The sequence below is a fragment of the Girardinichthys multiradiatus genome, chromosome 2, assembly GCF_021462225.1.
Source record: "Girardinichthys multiradiatus isolate DD_20200921_A chromosome 2, DD_fGirMul_XY1, whole genome shotgun sequence".
Lineage (NCBI taxonomy): Eukaryota > Metazoa > Chordata > Actinopteri > Cyprinodontiformes > Goodeidae > Girardinichthys > Girardinichthys multiradiatus.
Genome location: NC_061795.1, coordinates 13,789,237 through 13,813,611, shown reverse-complemented (window position 1 = coordinate 13,813,611; position 24,375 = coordinate 13,789,237). Strand labels below are relative to the sequence as shown.

The window sequence follows — 24,375 nt, the reverse complement described above, 5'->3', positions numbered from 1 at the left end:
TTTGCGCCAATGCCAGCAGAGGGGGGCGTCTCCAACTATTCTGTTACAAACACAATTCCGGAGTAAAGGAGCCTTTTTCCCTGGGTATGTAACAGCTGTTTAAACGTACTACTATTTAAACTAGCGGTATTTAACAGGTGAGCGGCGATGGAGAAGAATCTGAAGGCGTTTTATCGCTAGACGCGCCTTTTGTGCGCGTAAATGAATTGTATTGCGGGGCTGTATAGGCTGGAGAAGGCTCGGAAGACATAACGTGGTAGTTGAGGGTAAATCTGCAGCATTATGTCGGCTGGTAAACAATCTCGGGGATGTGCGGTGACCGTCCGAGGCGTCCCTCTGTCTGCACGCCTCCAGCGTTTGTGAGCGGATGGAACGCTTCCGAATGGATCGGTGTGGAGAGAGAGGGAGGGAGTTGTTGTGGTGAGACAGCGTAGACGTTTAAACCCCGGAGAAAAGCGGTAAACAAAGAATATAGCGCGTCGGTCCTCCCGAAACGGGGCTGCTCTGTCGCGGGGAATGGCGGGTCTCCGCCACGCCGATGTGTCTGTGCAGCGGCGGCACAGCAGTTCCCGTTCCGTTTGACTTTGGCATTGTTCAGTAAGGGCAAATTGATCGGGCTCAGGTCGCGCAGAAAGCACGCCGTGCTCGCTGCCGAGGCCCCCTGTTCCTTGCGTCCACTGGAGGGAAAAAAGGGCTTCGATGGACAGAAAAGGCGGCTAGGCGCCGTGGATCCTTTTGTTTGGAGCGTGCAGAAAGTCGACTGACGCACACTGCAAGGGGCTGCTCGATCTATCTAACCGTGGCGCTGGGTGTTGGGGGTGTTTCCGCAGCCCGCAGTGCGATTTTGTTACATGCTTCTGCACAAACTTGCAAAGACAAACATGCACGCCAATCGACGTAAACTCGTTTATTGTGCGCTTGAAGTTTCCCCGAGGTGTTTTGTGGTCTTAACTGCTGGTTCGGCATAGAGCACCGATCCCACAGGGAAGGGGAAACCATTGAGAGCAGAGTAGAGAGCGTGTGGTGCAGCCTACGGGTGCTGATGACTCCTCAACCTGGACTACAAGAAGGAATCCCGGGCTACTACTGAGGCTCCGCCTGTCGTGGGCGATGGTTTATTTTGGAAGTTCCACCTTTTGTAGGCGAGTACTTGTGATGACGTTTAGCCTGCAGTGATTGGCTCCAGCACATGAAGTGGGAGGAGTCTGAAAGTGCAATGGAAGAGGCCCTCCTTCACAGAGTCACGTGTCATTAGAGTCCAGGAAGTAGTCCATTATGTAAATGGTTTTTCATTGCATCCATTGGTAGGATGGGTGGACAGAGCCTGATGGATCTGAATGGGAAATTGGAGGATTGCAATTGCGTTGTCAAAATAAAGGCTGCAGTTACTGGAAAATCTTTAGCCTGCTAAAACACAAAGAGCCAATCAGGTAACTATCGGGTTGAAATGTGTTTTCAATTTTTCTGCTCTGTTTGCATATATGCATCATTTCTACTTACAAGGACTAACAGCTAGAACCCTGGACCTGCCTTATTTTGGAAAGGTACCATCCTACACTCTTCTGATCCCAGGTTGTAAAATCACAAGCAGTGTTAGAAAACATAAACCTTGTACATGTCCATATAAATGATATAAATTAGAATATCATGGAAATGTCCATTTATTTTAGTTTTTAAATTCTCTAACCAGCAGTCATTGACACCTTTCACATGGAGATGGCTGGCTGTTCAGTGCTTTATCTGTGCATGTTAATAGTTTAGTGGAAGGATAAAATTGTGGTTGAAAAAGGCACACAAGCAACATGGGTAATTGCAGCCTTGAGAAGATTATGAAGCCAGGTTCTACCAGGAGTTTGAGATTGACATAGTGTGGAATCAGTGCTTTAGGAGCCACCACACATAGATGTATCCAGGACATGAGCTACAATTATGATGTAACTCCCATGCCTGAACCAGAAATCATGTGTTTTATATGGTGGTCCAAAGTGCTCTTTTCAGATGAGAAGCACATTTTGCATATGCAATGGGAAATCAAGAAAAAAATAGAAATATCCTTTATTTTCCCAAAGTGGGGAAATTTAAGTGTAGCAGCAGCCAAGTGACCGGTGAATGGAAGCATGCAATTGCACACAAAGGTAAAAAATAGTAAGAAAAAAAGTTACAACATAAAAAAAAAAGTTCCCGGAATCTGGGGGAAGAGTGCAGTGGCGTGGAGTTAAATCAGCTAGAGGTCCAGAGTGAAGTTTCCAATCAGAAGTGATTTGAAAAATGGTTTAATTTTCCAGGAGAACTTGGGCCTTGCCTACACAACCAAGGTACCAATGCCTTAATGAACATGGTATCACTGTACTAGACTGGCCAGCAAGCCAACCTTACCTTACCACTGGGATCATTCCAAGAGGAAGATACAACCACAGACACAACAATCCAGACAAGCTAAAAGCAACCTGGGGTCCCCTAACACCTCAACAGAGCCTCAGGCTCATCGCCTCCACGCCACCTCAACACTGATGCAGTTATTCATGCAAACATAGCTCGGGACAAATATTGTGCGCATATACTGTACAGTACCTGGACATATTTGTTAGCAGGCCAACATTTTTTTAAATAAAAAAATCACATGCTGTTATTGCTCTTATGCAGTTTTTTTGTTTTTTAAGAATGTGGGGAGTTTATTTATTTATGTAGGCTAAGCTGTAATCATCATAACAAAAATAAACACTTGAAATATGTCACTGTGGGTAATGGATCACCATTACAAGTGTTTCAGTTTTTCATTAAACTGCTGAAAAAAGTGACTTTTTGACTATAGTCTGATCATCTCTAATGTGAGATGTATGGTCTGCAACCACACCACAGCACTCCAAAAACTTGTTTTAAAAAGTGCAAGCAGGCCTACTCGGGTATTCAGACGCAGTGTACATAAAACAATGACAATAACCATTATAATGAAGCTATATCAACATTATGTCTAATGAAAAATATGTAATATTTAGCATAATTCTACAATTTTCTATAAGAAGTTATAAAAAAGTAAGTTTAAGTTGCCCAATAGTTTTTTTTTTTGTTTTGTTGTTTTTGCAGCTTTGACTGCGGAGCATTTTCAACTATAAACAGTACGAACCTGTCTCATTTACTGAACTTAGCCTCTGCTGCCTGTCGCACTTCAAGGCAAGTCCAGAGGGGTGTGTTTGGTAACCGTGCCATAAATTCCTGATTGACAGCTCAAATTCAAAACATTAAATGAGGCCCCGCCCCTGCTGCGGAGCATCTGAATGGACTGACCAATCGCGTGCATTCTGGCGCGGGGTTTCGCCTGGCAAGTCCGCCTACCTCCAGCTAACCGAACGGAGATTGTTTTCCTCTCTCGGGGAGATTTTTACTTTGCTGCCGCTGCCCGAATTGTTTATTTTAAGTCACACGCCGCCGACAAGTTGCTTTTCACACTCGTGTGTTTTACAACCAGAGGTGCAGAGGTTGGTCCAAATATAACGGATCGTCATATAATCGCCTGCACACTCCTGCTTGCTGTTCGGGAGAGGGGTGAGTTCAGCTGTATTCATTCAGTAAGCTAATACAAGCTAGTTAGCTGACGGTTTAAGTACACTAAACGGGATCATCCGCATCTCCCTGCCTACCACTCTATCACAGACGGATCTAAAATGTGCCTCATAGAAATTCGATCGGTAATTACTGATGTATTTTAAACAGTTACCGTGTAAACCAGACTGATCGCTAACGGTTACCTGCATGTGTTTCCCTCCGAGCCCAGGACGGATCCTCCGATCTGGCTACCCATGTTGTTTACATTAGCTAGCTGGCAGCTCGGTACCGCTGGCGACAAGACACATTTCCGGGAAAGTCATCAAAAATAAACTGTATAACATGCTTTAGCATTAGTATTCTATGACATGGTTGCTGGGCTCGGTCAGTCTTTGGCTTACCTGAAAAAAACGGTGTGTAAAATCCCGAACTTTTTCGCCACGCTAAATGGCGGGCGTGCGGAAAGCTTCGAGCTCTAACTTGAGGTCGGTGCTTGTAATGGCTAGGCCATATAAACGCGACGGTGAAGTGGTTTTGCCCAACATCATCATGAAACAACCACAGCAGCATTTATGTGTGATGATAAAGTTATTACGGGCGGAGGCGGTAAACCTCACAAATGCAATAGCTTAGCATTCCGCTGCTGCTTTCAGTGCTACTGTTGGTTAACGGCTCAGTGGAGCTCAACTGCGGGACAAAAAGCCGCTAGCTTCGAAGCTTCGCCTCAGTCTTGTCTCTGTGTCACTTTGACTTGTGTGTTTTGTAACCCTTTATTATTTATTCGCGGAGCTTTAAAATCCTAAAACGCCGTTCATTCAAGCGGCTAGAAGCTGCTGGTGTCTAAAGGAAGTTGTGAATGGTAGACGGACTCCCACGTTTCCACAGCACCTGTTTGTTGCACCGCTGACGTAGGCTTCTCGTGTTTTCATTGGCTAGAGAGACCGCGAGCTGCACATTCAGTCCATGCTATCTGAACGAAAGAAGATATTCACACTGTTGCTTAGATTGGAGCAAAGAAAATACGGCTTTAACATACAACGCTGGAACAAATAGCGACTATAGAAACATTTAAAATGTAACCAGATAAACGTTTATCCAGACTGCAATTGTCAAGTAAAGATGATAGTTTATTGTGGCTTCTCTAAAATTGTTTACAATGTTCCATACTTTATGTTATTAAAGCTATTTTTCTTGCTTAAATAGACACACAGTTATGTTTTTTCGCTCTATTGATACATAAGCAAAGTGGTTTGGTCACAGCTGACCAACATACGGCTGTCTGGACTCAGTGGTGTGAAAAATGACCCAAATATCATAAGCTAGTAAAAAAAAAAAAGACACTTAAAGGTATAACGGGATTTTTTTAGGTGAAGTTCTGTTAATAGGTTAAAATATGCCTATGCTTACTTTATTGGTAACAACGTTTATAGAGCTTTTAAAAACATACTGCATTAAAACTGAAAAATGTGTACATTTCCACTATATTTTCCATCATAAGGGGTCCAGCACTTTTAATGACCTGCCAGAGAATGTGATGAAGTAACCAGAGTTACTGAGATATGAGGTATGACCTCAACGGTGCTATAGAATTAGTCCATTTACTGAAGCTAAGTAAATGGACTTCTAACTTCTCATGACGTTTTAATTTAACCTTGCATCAGGAACTCTGAAGTGTCCCTTTGAAATTATTTTACAATACAGGTCACATTCTTGGTCTGTGTACGTTTGTGCAGCAACAAAGCATAATCACTTGGTAATAAATCAATATGGTCCCAGGTATTGATTTCTGGCTTGATATTGCTGCTAAAACCTTCGATGTCTCAATAGACCTTTTCGGTCTGAGACAATTTAGTCAAAGCTAAATTGCTGGCACTGCATGTGTCTTCATAAATTCACAAGAGGGGTTAAAAAAAAGGTAAGTAGAGACCAGATAAAATCAGTACATGGGTTTGAAAACTTGACTGAGGTACACGCCAGTGAAAGTTGATCTTCAGACTGTCCCTGTTTTCCCAGGTCTTGTAGCTCTCACAGGCATGCGTTCATAATGAAGCGGCGTCTGGAGGATCAGGACACGGTTTTTGCATCGCAGCAGCGGAGGCTTGCTGGCAACCCTGAGCCTTTCCAGCATCGCATCCTGGCCCCTGCCCCTGCTGCTCCGGCCGTGTATGAAGCCGTGACCGACAACATGCAGCCCACAGCTGGCATCCAGTACTCCATCCCCCAGGGATACCAGGTAAAGCAAAATTGGTTTATAAGCTTTTTTAAAAAAAAAGGTCATCATCAATCATCCTCTGATATTTTGCAAAAATATTCTCTCTCGACTTTTTCACATTTTGTCAGATTAAAGCAACAAACTAAAGTCTACTTAATTGGGATTTTATGTGATGGGTGGGATGCGTTGCAGCTATGGCTGTATGTTTAGTGTCATCCTGCTGGAAGGCGGACCTTCTGCCCAGTCTGAAGTGGTTTACAGCCTCTAACAAGTTTTGTTTTTACAAGATTGTGATGTGTTTGCTAAAATATCTGAAAAGCGTGACGCTACCACTACAATGTTTTGTAGGGGGGTAGTCATGTTGAGCATAATGTGCAATGTTAACTTTCCACTACATGTGGTGTTTTGTGTGTATACCACCTGAGCTGCAGATCTCTCCAGCTCCTCCATAATTAATATGGGCCCCTTGACGTCTTTTCTAAATTATGCTTGGTCAGTTTAGGCGGACAGTCATATCTTGGTAGTTTTGCATTAGGCCTTTCTCTGTACATTTTCAGATAACGGATTGAACAGAGCTCTGTGAGATGTTCAAAGTCGGGAATATTGTTTTAGAACCCAACCCTGCTTTAAACCCCCGTACATCTTTATCCCTGACCTGTCTGCTTATGATGCTCTTTGTTCACTAATGTTTTCTAACAAACATCTAAGGCAATCACAGAACAGCTGGATTTATACCACAAATAAAGTTAAAAAAACATGTATAAATTTGTTCCTAGTTCATAGTTATGTTCTAACTTGTGTTGGTCTATGGCGTACAATCCCAGTAAAATACACTGAGGCTTGGGATTGTCAACTTGTTTGTGGTTGATCATGTGTAAAATTTCAAGAGGTATGAATACTTTTGCAAGTCAATGTAAGCGAATTGCTGGGCACTAACTGTGTTCAGTAACTCTTGAATCTACACTGAGACCATTCAGGTAAAAAAAAACAACTTTTCCTTTCCTAGGTCCCCACTGTGGCCCAGAACAGCAGCGGACACGGGCATGCTCCGAGTCCGGCGGTCCACACCGGGCCCCACCATCACAGCCCCGTCGTTCAGCCCCATGGGCCATCAGTGATGTCGGGGCATGGGCACACGGCGCCCTCCCCATCCTCTGCACAGGGTCATCAGCAGTTCCAGAGGCTCAAGGTGAGCGAATCCATGCGTGTTGAAAGTGATTCCCAGCAGGGTGTTGCATCTGAATGTTGAGTCGTTAAACATGAAAATGTCTGCAGGGAATGCTGTAGATAAAGTTGGCCTTGTCCTCTGTCTCCATTAGGTGGAAGATGCTTTGTCGTACTTGGATCAAGTGAAACTACAGTTTGGGAACCAGCCTCAGGTCTACAATGACTTTTTAGATATAATGAAAGAGTTCAAGTCCCAAAGGTGAGGCAACCTTAAGTAGAACTCACTAATCAGGTAACCCAGCTGCTTCAGCACTTCAAGTCAACTCATCTCTGCTGTGTTGTGTGTGTTTGTGTGTGTTCATCAGCATCGACACTCCCGGGGTCATAAGCAGAGTGTCGCAGCTCTTCAAAGGCCACCCTGACCTCATCATGGGCTTCAACACTTTTCTGCCCCCGGGTTACAAGATCGAGGTCCAGACCAATGACCTGGTCAATGTGACGACTCCGGGTCAGATTCACCATATAACCCCTCATGGCATTTCGGTCCAGAACATCCCCATAACGGGAGCGGCCACCCAGCATCCGCCCCAGCTCCCGTCTGCTGCTGCCATCACAGCTCCACCGCTTCTGACGCAGCCAACCCCCGCCAAGATTAACAAGGTGAGGTGGAACAAAAAAGGTTTTTCTTTGTGAATCTGGATGTGTTTTAAAGGAGCATTTCTATGCCTTAGCCTCCTCAGCCACAGGCGGTGACACCAAGCAGCCAGACCAATCCGTCCATCCCCACGTACACCTCTCCCCGCTCTCCGCCAGTGCAGCTCCACCCACCTCTCGGTGGGACCCCCGCTGGTCCACCCATGCAGAACAACCAGCCCGTGGAGTTCAACCACGCCATCAACTACGTCAACAAGATCAAGAACCGCTTCCAGGGCCAGCCAGACATCTATAAAGCCTTTCTAGAGATTCTCCACACATACCAGGTCCGTCGGGTTGAAACTACAACGTGGTAACATTCAGATGAATTTGTTATTTGATGCATGCTGTAATTAGGGTGAATTGATTTTGGTTTTTTTATGCTGATACACTAAAGAAGGAGCAGCGTAATGCTAAAGAGGCTGGAGGGAACTATACGCCGGCTCTGACAGAGCAGGAGGTCTACGCTCAGGTTGCCAGGCTCTTCAAGAACCAAGAGGATCTGCTCTCGGAGTTTGGACAGTTTCTCCCTGATGCCAACAGTTCAGCAGTAAGATGACAGGAGCTACTTTCCCTTTTTTGCAGCAGCAACGTATCTACAGATTCTTTTTAGGACGTATTAGGACTTTCTAGTTTAATTCCCCTTCCCATATCCCCCTTGAACGTTTAACAACTTTAAACCTCTGTGAGCTTTAAAGCCCCCCCGGCCTGTCAATATAGGTGAACAGTTGGGTCTTGGTGGGTTTGGAGTTTAGCTATACTCTTTCCATTTTTAAACGTCTTGTTTTTAACTTCTCCACATGTTCCTCCATTAACTGTATGCTGTGTTCCTTGGTCTTCATGATGCCGTTTCCTGTCTAATGTTCTCTAACGAACCTCTGAGGCTTTCACAGCAAAATTAGATAGAAATTGCGCACATTTGGACTCTATTTATTAACACGGTCAGACTGGATTTTATTTAAGGGTAGCAGAAAAATGGAGGCTGAATACAAATACAGGTCCTTCTCAAAAAATTAGCATATTGTGATAAAGTTCATTATTTTCTATAATGTAATGATGAAAATTTAACATTCATATATTTTAGATTCATTGCACACTAACTGAAATATTTCAGGTCTTTTATTGTCTTAATACGGATGATTTTGGCATACAGCTCATGAAAACCCAAAATTCCTATCTCACAAAATTAGCATATTTCATCCGACCAATAAAAGAAAAGCGTTTTTAATACAAACAACGTCAACCTTCAAATAATCATGTACAGTTATGCACTCAATACTTGGTCGGGAATCCTTTTGCAGAAATGACTGCTTCAATGCGGCGTGGCATGGAGGCAATCAGCCTGTGGCACTGCTGAGGTCTTATGGAGGCCCAGGATGCTTCGATAGCGGCCTTTAGCTCATCCAGAGTGTTGGGTCTTGAGTCTCTCAACGTTCTCTTCACAATATCCCACAGATTCTCTATGGGGTTCAGGTCAGGAGAGTTCGCCGGCCAATTGAGCACAGTGATACCATGGTCAGTAAACCATTTACCAGTGGTTTTGGCACTGTGAGCAGGTGCCAGGTCGTGCTGAAAAATGAAATCTTCATCTCCATAAAGCTTTTCAGCAGATGGAAGCATGAAGTGCTCCAAAATCTCCTGATAGCTAGCTGCATTGACCTTGCCCTTGATAAAACACAGTGGACCAACACCAGCAGCTGACACGGCACCCCAGACCATCACTGACTGTGGGTACTTGACACTGGACTTCTGGCATTTTGGCATTTCCTTCTCCCCAGTCTTCCTCCAGACTCTGGCACCTTGATTTCCGAATGACATGCAGAATTTGCTTTCATCCGAAAAAAGTACTTTGGACCACTGAGCAACAGTCCAGTGCTGCTTCTCTGTAGCCCAGGTCTGGGGAATGCGGCACCTGTAGCCCATTTCCTGCACACGCCTGTGCACGGTGGCTCTAGATGTTTCTACTCCAGACTCAGTCCACTGCTTCTGCAGGTCCCCCAAGGTCTGGAATCGGCCCTTCTCCACAATCTTCCTCAGGGTCCGGTCACCTCTTCTCGTTGTGCAGCGTTTTCTGCCACACTTTTTCTTTCCCACAGACTTCCCACTGAGGTGCCTTGATACAGCACTCTGGGAACAGCCTATTCGTTCAGAAATTTCTTTCTGTGTCTTACCCTCTTGCTTGAGGGTGTCAATAGTGGCCTTCTGGACAGCAGTCAGGTCGGCAGTCTTACCCATGATTGGGGTTTTGAGTGATGAACCAGGCTGGGAGTTTTAAAGGCCTCAGGAATCTTTTGCAGGTGTTTAGAGTTAACTCGTTAATTCAGATGATTAGGTTCATAGCTCGTTTAGAGACCCTTTTAATGATATGCTAATTTTGTGAGATAGGAATTTTGGGTTTTCATGAGCTGTATGCCAAAATCATCCGTATTAAGACAATAAAAGACTTGAAATATTTCAGTTAGTGTGCAATGAATCTAAAATATATGAATGTTACATTTTCATCATGACATTATGGAAAATAATGAACTTTATCACAATATGCTAATTTTTTGAGAAGGACCTGTATATGCCAGACTTGTCAAAAAGAAAAAGTGCAACTTTGTGTTGGTCTTTTACATGATATCTCAATATAAAACCTTAAGGTTTAGGGGTGTTATGTGGTAAAATGTGAAGAAGTTCAACAAGTCTGCATGTTTTTGCACGGCACTATTGATGAACATGAATGAATAGTTATCTGTGTCAGATGTCGCGAGCGCTTTCTCAATCACTGTTGTGTGTTCTCGCCAGATGCTAAATAAGACCAACGCAGAAAAGGCAGAATCCGTAAAGAACGACCACGGCCTCACCACCAAAAAGCTGCAGCTCAACAACAAACAGAGGCCCAATCAGAATGGGTGTCAGATCCGGCGCCACCCGACTCCAGGGGCCACTCCACCCGTCAAGGTTTTTCACACACATACCACCACAGCTTTATTTCAGCTCCGTTTTTGTGTTTTTGTTTTACCTCCACCTCTGGTTGGTCGTTAATGATCATACCTGTGTTTCTGTATTTACTCTCTCGGTAATGCTACAGAAGAAGCCCAAGTTACTGAATCTAAAGGATTCCCCGGTGGCAGATCCCAACAAGCATGGAGTCGGCACAGAGTCTCTGTTCTTTGAAAAGGTAACTTTGGCTTAAGTTGGTTTCTGTCGTGTCTAGGGAGAAAAGGTTCAAATGAACACACCTGAGACAACAGTGGAGTTTACTTTATTTCCTACTCTATAATGAAGGGAAAGGTAGCTTTAAAACTTAACCACTGCTTGTACATTTTCTAAAGACTAATATATTCTTAGGTTCGCAAAGCCCTGCGGAGTGCCGAGGCTTATGACAACTTCCTGCGCTGTCTGGTCATCTTTAACCAGGAGGTGATCTCCAGAGCTGAACTGGTGCAGCTGGTGCTGCCCTTTTTGGGGTATGTAACCCTGTTTCTCTTTGCATGTGATCTAAATTTCTTTAAACAGCCTTTGTCTCTTAATGTTTGTTTGTTTATTGTCTTGTTTTTTTGTTGAATTGCTTCATTCTGATTCACAGAAAATTTCCCGAGTTGTTCGGCTGGTTCAAAAACTTCCTGGGCTATCGCGAAATGTCCCATATTGAGACATACCCCAAGGAACGGGCCACGGAGGGTATCGCCATGGAGATTGATTATGCTTCCTGTAAGCGACTGGGTTCTAGTTACAGAGCTCTGCCCAAAAGCTACCAGCAGCCCAAGTGTACCGGCAGAACTCCGCTTTGTAAAGAGGTGAGACACAAACGGCCAGAGAGGAGTGGACACTTTGAAATCATTGTGTCGTAGATAATACTTTTTCATTTTAGATAGCTTCTTACATCTCTGTGTTTCCTCTGACCTTATGTTAAACATCTTGATCTATCTGCCTAAAAACATCTTCTTTACTCAGTAACTACATCCGCCCTGAGGAGTGTTATTTTCTGTGCAGCCTCATTGTACTTGCAATACTCACAGTGATTTGTAAAAACAGATTTTTGAGTTTCCTGCTAGCTGTTCAGTAATTGGGCTGTGTTTAGTGGTCTGGCTGTATATTTATGGTTGTTGTCCTGCTGGAAGGTGAATCTCCGTCCCAGTCTCAAGTCTTTCAGAAGTTCTCTGCCAGGATTGCTCTGTATTTAGCTTCATTTGCCTTTCTGTGAGCTCTGACCAGCTTCCCCGTCACTTCTGTATCGTCCAGCATGATGCAGCGTGATGCTTCCAACACCCTGCTTTACCAGGGAGATGTTGTGTTTGGGTCAGGGTTATGTGCTGTAGTAGTTTTCTGTCACACATGGCGTTATACCTATAAACTAAGAAGTTCAAGTTTGGTCTGATTTGACCAGTTCATGATGCTGTTTGTTCACTAATGTTCTCTAACAAACCTCTGAGGCTGTTATGGACTATTTTCTAATCAAGTGACTTCTGAAGGCAGTTCATATTGAGGACGAAAACAAACGCACTTTTTCATGGTAAAAACTTTATCATGGATCATTTACCATCCACGTTACCATTACGTTAAGATTATGACTGTTGTGCTTTTAACCTGACATGATGTGAAGATGTTCATTGGGTAAGACTGTTTTTTGCAGAGGTCTGTATATTGTTGGAGCGAAATGCGCCTTTACTGTCTCATCTGTTGACATTGTTTGAGTTTCTGATCACTGCATGCAATCGAAATGTAGATTTCCTGAATTCTGCCACCATGTCCAGGTCCTGAACGACACCTGGGTCTCCTTTCCCTCGTGGTCCGAGGACTCCACGTTCGTCAGCTCCAAGAAAACCCAGTATGAGGAGCACATCTATAGGTGTGAGGACGAACGTTTTGAGGTGAGCAGGAACTTTCTCAACCGTGCCTTTTGCGTGCTTTTTATTCTGACAGCGAGTGTTTTTTTGTCGTTTTTTGGCTGGTTTCTAACTGCAATAAGCGAACAGGTATTAAAAGCTTTGTCTCAACACAGCTGGATGTGGTGATCGAGACCAACCTGGCCACCATCAGGGTGCTGGAGACGGTGCAGCGGAAGTTGTCCCGCATGTCCGCGGAGGAGCAGGCCAAGTTTCGCCTGGACAACACGCTGGGTGGTTTCTCGGAGGTTATACACCGCAAGGCCATCCAGAGGATATACGGAGACAAAGCTCCAGATATCCTTGACGGCCTGAAGAAGAACCCTGCTGTTTCTGTTCCCATCGTGTTGAAAAGGTATCCGCTGAACCGACAACTTACTATATTAATTCATTTTTGTCCCGTTTAGCTGATTCTCTGTCACTTTTTGCTATAAATCGTGTTAAAGTTTATGGTTTCTGCATAAAGAACGCCTCTCGGAGTTAGAGTTTTCTCTTGACTTCAGCTGCTCTTTGCGACCAGGTTAAAGACGAAGGAGGAGGAATGGCGGGAAGCCCAGCGGGGCTTCAACAAGATCTGGAGGGAACAGAATGAGAAATATTACCTCAAATCTCTGGACCATCAAGGCATCAACTTCAAACAGAACGACACCAAAGTGTTTCGATCCAAGTCTTTGCTAAATGAAATTGAAACCATATATGATGAGGTAATGATTTTTCACTGCATATTTATTTATTTTTAGTGCTTAGTAGGAGAACAAAGTGGCTCTAAAGCTTTGTCTCGACTTCCAGCGGCAGGAGCAGGCGTCGGAGGAGAATTCCTCCGCACCCACAGGCCCCCACCTGACCCTAGCGTACGAGGATAGCCAGATCCTGGAGGACGCAGCAGCGCTCATCATCCACCACGTGAAGCGGCAGACCAGCATTCAGAAGGAGGACAAGTACAAGATCAAGCAGATCATCCACCACTTCATCCCCGACATGCTGTTCGCGCAGCGCGGCGAGCTGTCGGACTTGGAGGAGGAGGAGGAAGAAGAGGACGTAGAGCTGGAGGAGGACGCTTCCAAAAAGCACAACGGCGTCTCGGGTAGCGGGAGCCCCTCCAAGTCCAAGCTGCTGTTTGGCAACACAGCAGCGCAGAAGCTGCGCTCCTGCGACGACGCCTATAACCTCTTCTTTGTCAACAACAACTGGTACATCTTCCTGCGCTTGCACCAAACGCTGTGCTCGCGCTTACTGAGACTGTACGAGCAAGCGGAGCGGCAGATCGAAGAGGACGTCAGGGAGCGGGACTGGGAGCGAGAGGTCCTGGGGCTCAAGAAGGAGAAGAACGATAATCCTGCGATCCAGCTCAGACTCAAGGAGCCTAGTGAGTAACTACAAAGCCATCACAGCACAGTGCACTTAGAATTTGTGTTAAGAAACTATGGATAAGCAATAGGAAATGACTGACTGACTTACTGGTCAAGAAACATAGTCAAGAAAATACTAGGACCACCCATTAAATATTCAGCTCTTGACAAAGAAATCACATTTCTCTTCATTTCTGGAAACAAAAGTAAGACAGTAAACAAAAAATATAAACATCAAATATTTGCCGGTTTTTAGTCACTTAACATTAGATGGCAATAAAGTCTGTTTTCTAACTGAGAAAAGGACACCTTCCACTCTGTGATGCTGGCCTGAGGAAGGTTTACCCCACTCCTCACTATCAGCTGTGAGATGTTTGATGGTTTCTTACAGATTGAGCCCGATTCAGTTCATTCCACAACATTTCAATGAGTTCAAGATCTGGGCTTTGAGTTTTCATCCTGTCCCTGGTGGATCTTTCAGTATGTTTTGGGTTAATGCCATGTTACAGAGTCCTGTTCTGCTTCAGTTTTTACACATGGTCTCACATTTTTCTAGGATACATGGGAAGCTATGTTCTCTCTGGTCTTCATGTTTTTCTTAGCAATGCTTTCCTCCTTGCACATCTCCCATAAATGTTAAACTTGTGCAGACTCTGATTTTACACTTTCAGATCAATAGTAGCAAGAGCTTGCAATCTCTTCATGACAATTTAGGGTTTTTCGAGACTTCTTTTAGCATCTTGCGGTCTGCTCTCGAAGTGAACTTACTTGGGTGGCCTAAACCTTAGGAATTTTGGCAGATGTTTTGAATGTCTTTCACTAGTAGACTGATTGTCATGTAGTACCTTTTTTTATTTTAAGTTCTTTTTATACCCCTTTAAATCTTTACCAGACTCTTAAGCTGCTACAATGTTCTCTCTGAAAACCACAGACATCTCTTTTGATATTACATCGGTGTTTAGTTACACTCTAGAAGTGAGGAGCCCAAGCTGGTTTGCTTGGGACCCGAGGTTTAGACCGGGGGTTTATGATAAAGGGTTCAAGCATTGGGCAGATAAAGGGATTACAGCGACATGCAAAATGCTAGAACAAGATAGGCTGCTGAGTTTTGAGAACTTGAAGACAAAATTTGGACTGGGTGATCATGATCAATATTGATATTTACAGATAAAAGACTACTATGAGAAAGAGGTGAGGACTGAAATAGGTACAATAATTGAAATATTTCAGAAGGCTTATGAGGGGAAGAAATGTAGAGCTATTTCAGTACTGTATCGGGGGTTGATGGGAGGCAGGGAAACATCTACTGTATATATTAAAGAAAAATGGGAAAAGGAACTGCAGGATCATATAAGTGAGAATGAATGGTTTAAAATCTGTAAAACACAGTGTACAGCCACTTGCTTCAAAGTTTGGAGAGAATTCAATTGGAAAAATATAATCAGATTTTTTATAACCCCAAAGATTAGAAAGAGGATGGTAACCAGCTCTCAGCCATGCTGGAGGCTCTGCGGTCAGATGGATGTAGGCCACACCCACATATTTTGGTCCTGCCCAAGATTAAGTGGATACTTGGATAACATGTGTTATTTTGAAAAAAAATATTTGGATATGGAATACCCAGATCATGTAAGGCACTCTATTTTGGGTGTCTTACACATGATATAATTCAAAAAGATGTGTACCTGGTAAAAATCTTGCTTACTGCAACTAAGAAAGCCATCACAAGACTATTGTACAAAGAAGATCCACCAGCTGTGGAGTGGTGGCTGGGCATCGTGGAGACTGCTGTTTGAAGTTAGCTATGCTAATCATGCTAATTGCTAATACAGGATGCTAAAGTTAGCTTAAATTTCAGCGCCTTTATCATTTTGTCTTTGTTTTAATTGGTAAAACCCTGATGTAACCCTGTAAGACAGAATCATCCACAATCTGTATCGGCAGGTCAGAACCTTACTAAAACAAGCTCAGAACTTGGACACAAGTTTCTGATCGGTGCCTCTCTAAAAAAGACATTTTCTTGGGCAGCTTCAAAAACTAGGTTGAGATTTTCATAATGTTTCTGCTCTCCAGTGGACATCGAAGTGGAGGATTACTATTCAGCTTTCCTGGAGATGGTTCGGAATTTGCTTGATGGAAACATGGAAGCTTCTCAGTATGAGGACTCTCTGAGGGAAATGTTCACCATCCATGCTTACATCGCCTTCACCATGGACAAGCTCATCCAGAGCATAGTCCGGCAGGTAATAGCCCGGTCTCTCAAAAGCGTCTTGGAATGAGTTGCCGGATCTGTAACAGTTGTTTGTCTTCCCACTCCCTCGATAGCTGCAGCACATAGTGAGCGACGAGATCTGCATCCAGGTGACAGACCTCTACCTTGCGGAGAGTGGGAACGGGGCCACCGGGGGAGCCTTGTCTGCACAGCCTTCAAGGAGCTCGGCTGAGGCGATCTACCAGCGGAAAGCCGAGCAGCTCATGTCTGATGAGAACTGCTTCAAGGTAAGTGACATGGTGTGAAGTCCCTGGAAAAACCTTCAGCTGAGCATACAATCTTAGTATATTAAAGGGCATAAATCATCATTTTTACATTTTATTTTTAGTTAAACTTAGAGTTTGAAGTTCACAATTATCTTTTTATCTTAAGTTGAGAAAAACTGAAAAAATATTTCTTCTGTTTTTCCTTTTTTGTCAGACTTAAATTTTCAGATCATGAAAAAAAAAATCTTAAAATCAGACAAAGACAGTAAATGCAAAAGGTGGTTTTCAAGTCATGATTTCATGTATTAAAATTCTAAATAATATCTTAGCCAGCGTGACGGAGTGTGAAAAGGCAATTGTGCCCTTCGTAAAGTGAGGAGTTTATTTCCCAGGTTTCACTTAGCCCAGATTACTGTCTGATCTGTAAAATCAAAAAAACTACTTAAACTGAACTTGTCTGACAACATGAAGTAGGCCAAGACATCTCAAAAAAACAACACATTGCACCCAAATTTAAAGAAATTCAAGAACGGATGAGAAACAAACTCATTGGGAATCATTAATCTAACAAGCCGTAGAAAAGCGTGAAGGAAAGAAAACAAGCATTTCTATAGAGTGATGATGTTACATATTGAGAATACTGAACAGCGGCGCAGAGCGTAATGGCTACTCAAAACAAAAGTAGGAATAGAAAAGCTATCCAGGCTCAGTTAAAGCAAAGATTTGAATGTCGATATGTCCAGTCAGGGTGAAAAACCGGTTGTTTTGGAGACCTAACAAACCACCACCTTACCCAGGAATATGAAAGATTTCAGTTGCAACAACTGAAGGGCCTGCTTTTTTATTAGTGAGCCATGCCATGAATGTTGTGAAATAGCAGTAGTGAATGGAAGTAACTGAATGTCTCATTTTTCTGCACGTGATAATTTGAACGTTCTACAGTTATGAAGCTGTTAAAACAAGATTTTAAGGGCAGTCAAACTCTTAAAAGGAGGACATAATGACCACTTTCACCCTCTTCGCTACATTCTCACACTACTCTCTAATTCTGCATTATTTGCTGTTATTTCAGCTTCTAACTTTATGTTCTCTCTCTATTCTCTTCCTAGAAGCTACACCTGGCCTGACTCTGTGTCTACCTGTGACACCTTTCTGGAGAGGGAAATCGTCCGAGCTTCTGCTGGCAACAACTTAATGCTCACCCTCTACTGATGATCCACATAGCCCTGTCTTTCAGTGTTTAACCCTTTCTCTCTCCTAGACATGACAATTGACTGAGCTTTTACTGTAACTAACTCTATGTGCTCTCTTTCAGACTGTATCCTTGAAAACTGGCTCAGAGTTTATCTGTTCTTTCTTTCTAGATGAAACGACTAAAGGAGCTACATCCATTAACATTTACTTTTCCTTCCCGTAGAAAGTACTCCTGGATCAGTGCTTCTGTGTTCTTTTTGTGTCTCTGCTCTGTTCTCTCAAACCCCCAGTCGGTCGTGGCAGATGGCCGCTCACACTGAGCCTGGTTCTGCTGGAGGTTTCTTCCTGTTAAAAGGGAGTTTTTCCTCTCCACCGTCGCTACATGCATGCTCAGTATGAAGGATTGCTGCAAAGTTAACGCCAGTGACTGTCCACTGTCTCTAGATGCTCATCTGGGAGGAGGGAATGCTGCAAATCTCTGACTCGATGCAATCTGCTGGGTTTCCTTAGATAAAAAAACGTTTTATCCAATTTGAATAAATAACTGAATCTGACTGCACTGTTCAATGGTTAGGATTAATTGAAATGTATGTACCTGACTTTGTGAAGTGCCTTGAGACAACATGTGTTGTGAATTGGCGCTATATAAATGAACTGAATTGAATTGTGGCGCGGTTGGTAGCACAGTTGCCTTTCAGCAAGAAGATCCTGGGTTCGATTCCCAGCCGGGGTCTTTCTGCGTGGAGTTTGAATTGTTCTCCCCGTGCATGCATGGATTCTCACCGGGTACTCTGGCTTCCTCCCACAGTCCAAAGACATGCCTGTTAGGTTAATTGCCTTAGGTGTGTGTGGTTGTGTGTCCTGTCTGTTGCCCTGTGATGGACTTGGCGACCTGTCCAGGGTGTACCCTGCCTCTCGCCCATAGACTGCTGGAGATAGGCACCAGCTTCCCCGCGACCCACTATGGAATAAGCGGTAGAAACTGACTGACTGAATTGAAAAGTCTCCCAACCTTTCTCAAAATATAATGTTGTCAACTCCCCTCAGAAATCCCTTCAAGCTAATGTGTGGAAGAAAATCTGTTTGTCTGCTGTGTACAATTTATTGTTTATTGGGCTGAGACACTGATGAAAAAGAAAGTTTTCTTGGGCCCACGAATAACTTATTTAATAAAGCAATCCAAAGACAACATCACACTTTTAAGATTTTTAGGTTTTCTTTCTTTATAATATGATTTTTAATTTTTTTTTTGCCCATTAAAAATTTTGTTAGTTCCTTGATGAGCTTCACTGCTCGGAGGAACATCCAGTCTTTGCAGACTGTTGAATATTTTTAAAATCACGTTTTTGTGTTTTTTAATGGTTTGACTTTTTCTTTCTTGCTCTCACAGGTGATGTTTTCAAAAAAAAGAGGGCAAGTGCAGCTCATAGTGGAGTTGCTCGACACGGAGGAGGAGAACTCTGACGAGCCCATGGAAGCCGAGGTAAGAAGCTGCTCACCTGATGCCTGTCGGTTCTGAGGTCCGATTGGTTTGAACATTTAATAATCCCTACTGCAGTTCCACATTACAAAACAGAATATATTTGTGATGCTTTGCTCTACTTATTCTACTGTGTGATAAAGAAGGAAATAAAGCACTGCAGCTAACACACATGGGCCTATAAGAGTGTTAACCTGCTCATTTATATGTAAGCTCCATAAACACTTAGTTGGTATTGCATTAGTTTCTCAGGGTTCCTGCAGGCTGGAAAAATGTAGAATTTAAAGTAATTTTTTAGTCAAAATATGTTTGGAAAGTATTTCCAGACTTTATATTCTAATTTGCTGTCTAAACGTTCTCTCCATCCATTCGTCCATCCACATATTATCCAGTCATCGTTGAGTCTACCCATCTATTCATCCATCATCCATCTGTCTGCCTAGCCCTCCATCCACGCATATATCTACCAGTTCATCTTTTTTTTTTCCATCCAGCTATGTTTGACTTTCCATCTGTCCATTCATCCGTTTGTCCTTCCATCTCTTCAGTTGTCCATCCATCTGTCCGTCCACGTATTAGTCTTTCTGCCTGTTCATCTATCCATTGAGTTATTTCTGTTTATCCACCCATTTATTTATTAATTCATCCGTCTGTCCATCCATCAATTTGTCAATCTCTTTTTCATCTGTCCATCCATTTATCTGAAATTCCACTCAGCCATTTGCCTGATCTCTCTATCCGTCCACTCGACCATTGTTCATCTATTTGATTATTAAATTCAGAGGCCTATCTATCCACCAAGGCATTTGATTTTTTTCATCATCCACCCATCTATCTGCTCCATCCCAAAAATGTGTAGGAACTTCGTTGTCATGTGTTTGCCGAAACTGAAAAGTCATGTTGTTTTTACATATTGTCTAGTAAGAAGGTTCCCTTCTCCAGCTGGAGTGGGAATACTAGTAAGAACCAGTTACCAACCTCCTGCAATGGACCTGTACATTTAATGTTGCGGTTGTCTTGGACTTGTTTTGTGTTTGCAGCGTTGGTCCGATTACGTTGAACGCTACCTAAACCCAGACTCCACCACTCCCGAGCTGAGGGAGCATCTCGCCCAGAAGCCCGTGTTTCTTCCAAGGTCTTTCATTCTTTCACTCTTTCATTCTTCCTCCTCCTATATCCAGTTTCTGAACAGTTAGTCATAGCTATATGTCCCTATGAGAGTCGGACATGAGTCCTGGATTCATTTGAGTTTGACAAATTTGCCCAGTCACATTGCCAATTAACCTTCTCAGTACATTCCACACCCCCTACCAGGAACCTGAGACGGATCAGGAAGAACCAGAAAGGCAAGGAGCAGATGGACAAGGAGGTCTGCGAGGGAGGAAAGAAATCCCTGGAGAAGGAGAAGATGGAGTGCATGTTCAAACTAAACTCCTACAAAATGGTCTACGTCTTCAAGTCTGAGGACTACATGTATCGACGCACGGCCCTGATGAGGGCTCACCAGGTATTCACCGAAACCTTTCACAGAGTTACAATTCCAGATGGACATCCCTCCAACTCTGCTGCTATGTTTACCACAGCATGGTGGTACAGCTGGCATAAACCTTCTGGGTCATTTAAGAACATTTGCAGGGTTCTGATCGGCTTTATTGACTCAAAAACATTGCTCTGTGTTATGTAAAGTTACAAATATTATGAATAATTCCAGAATAATAATAGTAGTAGCAAAATTATTTATGCTCAACATCCCGTTTGTGAACACATCCTCACAACGTTTTAATTAAAATCTCCCATTAACACAACAGTAGACATGAAAATGGTATTCCCCTGCCATGCCACTAGTAGGCAGTGTGTTCTTTGAAACTGAGCGACATGCGCAAACACTTCCTGCTTAAAAAAGGGGGAGAAAATGGGCAGTTTATTGGAGAACCATCAATAGATTAAGCAGCACAAGTTAGTAGACTGCAGTCAGACATTGTTATTGTTGATTTCTTCTTCTGTGGGTTTTAAACTGGTCAGCAGGTGTTATACGCGTGTGGATTCATTTCTACAGATTTCAATCATACAGAAATGAGCCAGGGCTTCCCTGTAAGAAAGAATTTTTCCCGTCTACACAACAAATTGTGCCATTTTCAGAGTAAACGCGAGCCGTTTGTCAGGTAAACAAACAGTAGAAACGCTAATAAACTTTTCCGTTTTCACCAGAAAACTCCATGTAAACAGGGCCTCAGTTGTTCACCTGAAAATTAAGCCTTTCAGTATGGCATTTCGCTGTAAACTCACATTCTCTGACTTCCAGCCATGAAAAGAAGTAGATTCATCCGCCTTTACATTAAGATTTTACACGACGGGACAAAATATGGGGAAAAAACGATTTGATCAGATGATGGTCCAGTCTGGAGTTCGACTGGGCCATTGCAAAAGATTGAGCCAGCATGTAGATCTGCTGCTGTGTTTGGGATGGTACTGGAACCCAATTTCAGCCAAGCTTCAGCTGTTAAGAAGCCTCACATTTGACTCTAGAAGACTTTTCAAGTTTCCTACACTGTCTGGATAAGTAGGGAAAAAAGGAAAAAATATAGAAAATTAGTTTATCGCGTGGGAAAAAAATCCAGAATTTCTAAACAATACAGAGCGTCTTGCATTGGTTTCATTTACATTCTTTATTACTTTCTTCCATAATCTAGGATGTAACCACATTGTTAAAAAAAAGAATAAACAGTAAAAATAACAGCTTTTCTAGGGTGCTAGTTTTAGCTGGTGAGCAAGAGAACCTAAAGAATAATGTTTACCTGCTTTTTTCCCGGCATCAAAACCTTCATATATCTGACTTTAAGAAGGGGTTATTCTTTTTGAACTTTTACAAAGTTTAATGTTATCATAACCTTACAAACTTTGCTTTAAAATAACTTAGTTTATTGTTGGATAATTGAGTCCAGACTTGATTTTAAAATGCAGCCGAGTAAATAAAAAACGAATAAATAAACCAGTGCCCTTTACCCCGCTTTTGATTCAGAAGCTAACCTAAGAACTGTGGTGTATCATGATTGATAGAGCTTATATTAAGACCAAAACCGGGTTTTTTTTCATACTCAAATGTCCAGAAACTTTTTAAAGTCATTTTTAGTGTATATAAATATTGAATTTTAGAAATGAAAATTGTGTAGGAACCCTGTTTGCTATATGGAGTCTACTCAGTGTCTGCACAACAAGCTCAAATCATGACCCCTCCCACCATGCTTGACCAGCCTGGACAAACATCTGGGCTTTGGTCCAAAGGGCCTTGGACAACACGTCTCATTGCTTGATCCGGTGTAGCGTTTCAAAATAAGGGCTGCACGGCCATGTTGTTCTTAGAAAGCCGAGGCTTTCCCGTGAAATTCCCTTTTAACCCTGCAGCTGTTTGCAGCACCTGCAAGGCAGTTAAAAGGTAATTGCTGTCTTAGACATTTGTTGTTTTTTTTCTGTTTATTTGTCTGTCACATGAAATCCATTGAACTTTGGGCTCGCATTTCGAATCGCAGACCGTTGCATCCTTTTAACAAACAACTCTGATTTTGATTTAATTTTTTCCTCAGTCCCACGAGAGGGTGAGCACGCGACTGCACAAGCGCTTCCAGGCCTGGGTGGATTCCTGGGTCAAAGAGCATGTCACCCGTGACATGAGCGCTGAGACCACCAAATGGCTGATGGGCGAAGGACGCGACGGCCTGCTGCCCTGCACCACCACACGCCACCCGGAGGTCCTTCAGTACATGAACATCAACAAGTACCGTGTAAAATACGGGACGCCGAGCAAGGCGCCGTAGCCGACCCGGTCAGTGTGGAGGAAAAAAAGGGGGCCTGTTGGACTCCTGTGGAGGAGGGGGTGGAAGGTGTGGCCTGAGGCCACGATTTATAGGTAGGGATTAGGGCTTCATGTGATTTTTTTTTTTTTTTACAAGGCCAACATGGGAGCAACAGTGATAGTCGCTCCCTTGTGTGTTGCATCCAGGGCGGCAGGATGACAGATTTTTCTGTTTGTTTTACCAGCGTTTTTAGCTGGGCCCAGTTTTTTCACAGGGCCTTTGGTGCCAAAACTTAGGAGTGCTCACGTTCCAGTCACAGACCTCAGCTCTTACCAGCACTCAGAGCCACGGCACTAACTTCCTTGAGCCAGGTCGACAGGCGGTGCAAAACAGAAGAGTGGTGCTTTGTGGACTTTTATCAGAACTGAGCTTCGCTTTAGCTAGCCCCGTCAGAAGCCATCAGAGCTCCCATCTTCCTACTGAGGTGTTATTTATGGAAAACAATGTGATGGACAAGTGCACTTATTCAGGAAGAGGAAGAGGGTTACTGGAAGGGGGCTCAGTCACGTCAGAGACATCTGGTTCCGACATTCCTGCCTTCACGGCCAAATCCCGATGGTGCATCATCACTAGCCGGAAAGAGGGGTCACATTTCTTTTTTCCAAAACACATGGCAGCATTATCAAAGACTGTGCCTGAGCCCTAAGTGGTGCTGTCGGGTTACCGTAGAAAAGCACTGTTGCATTTCATGTAAAAAAAAAAAAAAAGGAAAAGGAAAAAAAAATAAACTCACAACACTGTTTGGTCTCAGACTGTAAAACTGTATAGCGTGTAAATGTCAGATCCTGACATGTATTCCAGTGTATGTGTTGTGTATATATATTATATATAATTCTATTAACACAAAATCCTCGCCGCCCTGGAAAGTCAACCTTTTAAAGATGCCCTCTGCCAATACACCAGCTCACTCACTAAACACACACACACACACATACACACACACCTGGCTCATTCTGGGAGGACTGTCCTTGTCCCACTCATGTTGTAAATACTCTGTAAATAATCTCAGACTTTTTATGACAGATCCATGTTGTTGTGCTAGTCTTTCCAAGCTTATTGTGGACTTTAGTGATTAACGGCTAAAGTTAGGATGTATATGAAACCCACAAATGCAAGCCCATTTATTACCATTTCTACCAAAGGGAGTTGATAATTATAATTTTTTTGCCCCCTTTGTGTTTTTTCTTTATGTCTTTGCTTTTAAATTTCTGTAGTAAGAACATTTGGAGGGGAGAGGGAAGTAGAAATGTATCCAGGTCTTGTGTTTTTTGTTTTGTTTTTTTTTGTCGTCCTCTTGCCTGTGACAACTGATAGGTCAAAAATCACTGCCTCCTTTTGACAGCACCGTCCAAGGTAATAGTGAGACTTATTTCAGAGCTCAGAAGAGCGGACCCCTCGGCACGCTTCCTTCTTCCCGGGTAGTTTTCTGCAAACCACACCATATTTTTGATAATGTAAGAAGTCACACAAGCATGTCTTTAGTCCCTTTACTTAGACCTTATTTAAAGTAATAATAAAAAATGACATTTGTAGCCTA

General features: G+C 43.2%; 1 protein-coding gene across 4 annotated transcripts; it reads left to right on the top strand.

Annotated features, from left to right (window-relative positions):
* The first annotated feature begins 4 nt into the window (after window positions 1-4).
* Window positions 5-24,375, top strand: sin3aa (SIN3 transcription regulator family member Aa). 4 transcript variants are annotated; one of them, XM_047345555.1, is made up of 21 exons: window positions 5-84; window positions 5,557-5,776; window positions 6,762-6,944; window positions 7,075-7,181; window positions 7,288-7,582; window positions 7,654-7,902; window positions 8,013-8,165; window positions 10,403-10,558; window positions 10,689-10,778; window positions 10,949-11,067; window positions 11,187-11,397; window positions 12,355-12,471; window positions 12,603-12,841; window positions 13,007-13,190; window positions 13,276-13,852; window positions 15,909-16,078; window positions 16,161-16,334; window positions 18,898-18,990; window positions 20,028-20,122; window positions 20,302-20,494; window positions 22,569-24,375. In XM_047345555.1, exons 2-21 carry the CDS (start codon window positions 5,588-5,590, stop codon window positions 22,797-22,799), a joined length of 3,825 nt encoding a protein of 1,274 aa, XP_047201511.1. In that variant the 5' UTR covers window positions 5-84; window positions 5,557-5,587; the 3' UTR covers window positions 22,800-24,375. The 4 variants fall into 4 exon arrangements, with proteins under 4 accessions (XP_047201511.1, XP_047201519.1, XP_047201525.1 ...); XM_047345563.1 differs by lacking the exon at window positions 5-84 and adding an exon at window positions 116-1,430; XM_047345569.1 differs by lacking the exon at window positions 5-84 and adding an exon at window positions 3,246-3,543 and having other exon boundaries at window positions 10,692-10,778.

Excerpts from the sequence above, each read along its gene's own strand:
- sin3aa (XM_047345555.1), top strand. The coding sequence starts at position 5,588 with ATGAAGCGGCGTCTGGAGGATCAGGACACGGTTTTTGCATCGCAGCAG. Across the intron at positions 7,583-7,653 it reads CCCCCGCCAAGATTAACAAG|CCTCCTCAGCCACAGGCGGT; the intron begins GTGAGGTGGAAC and ends TCTATGCCTTAG. Across the intron at positions 8,166-10,402 it reads CTGATGCCAACAGTTCAGCA|ATGCTAAATAAGACCAACGC; the intron begins GTAAGATGACAG and ends TGTTCTCGCCAG.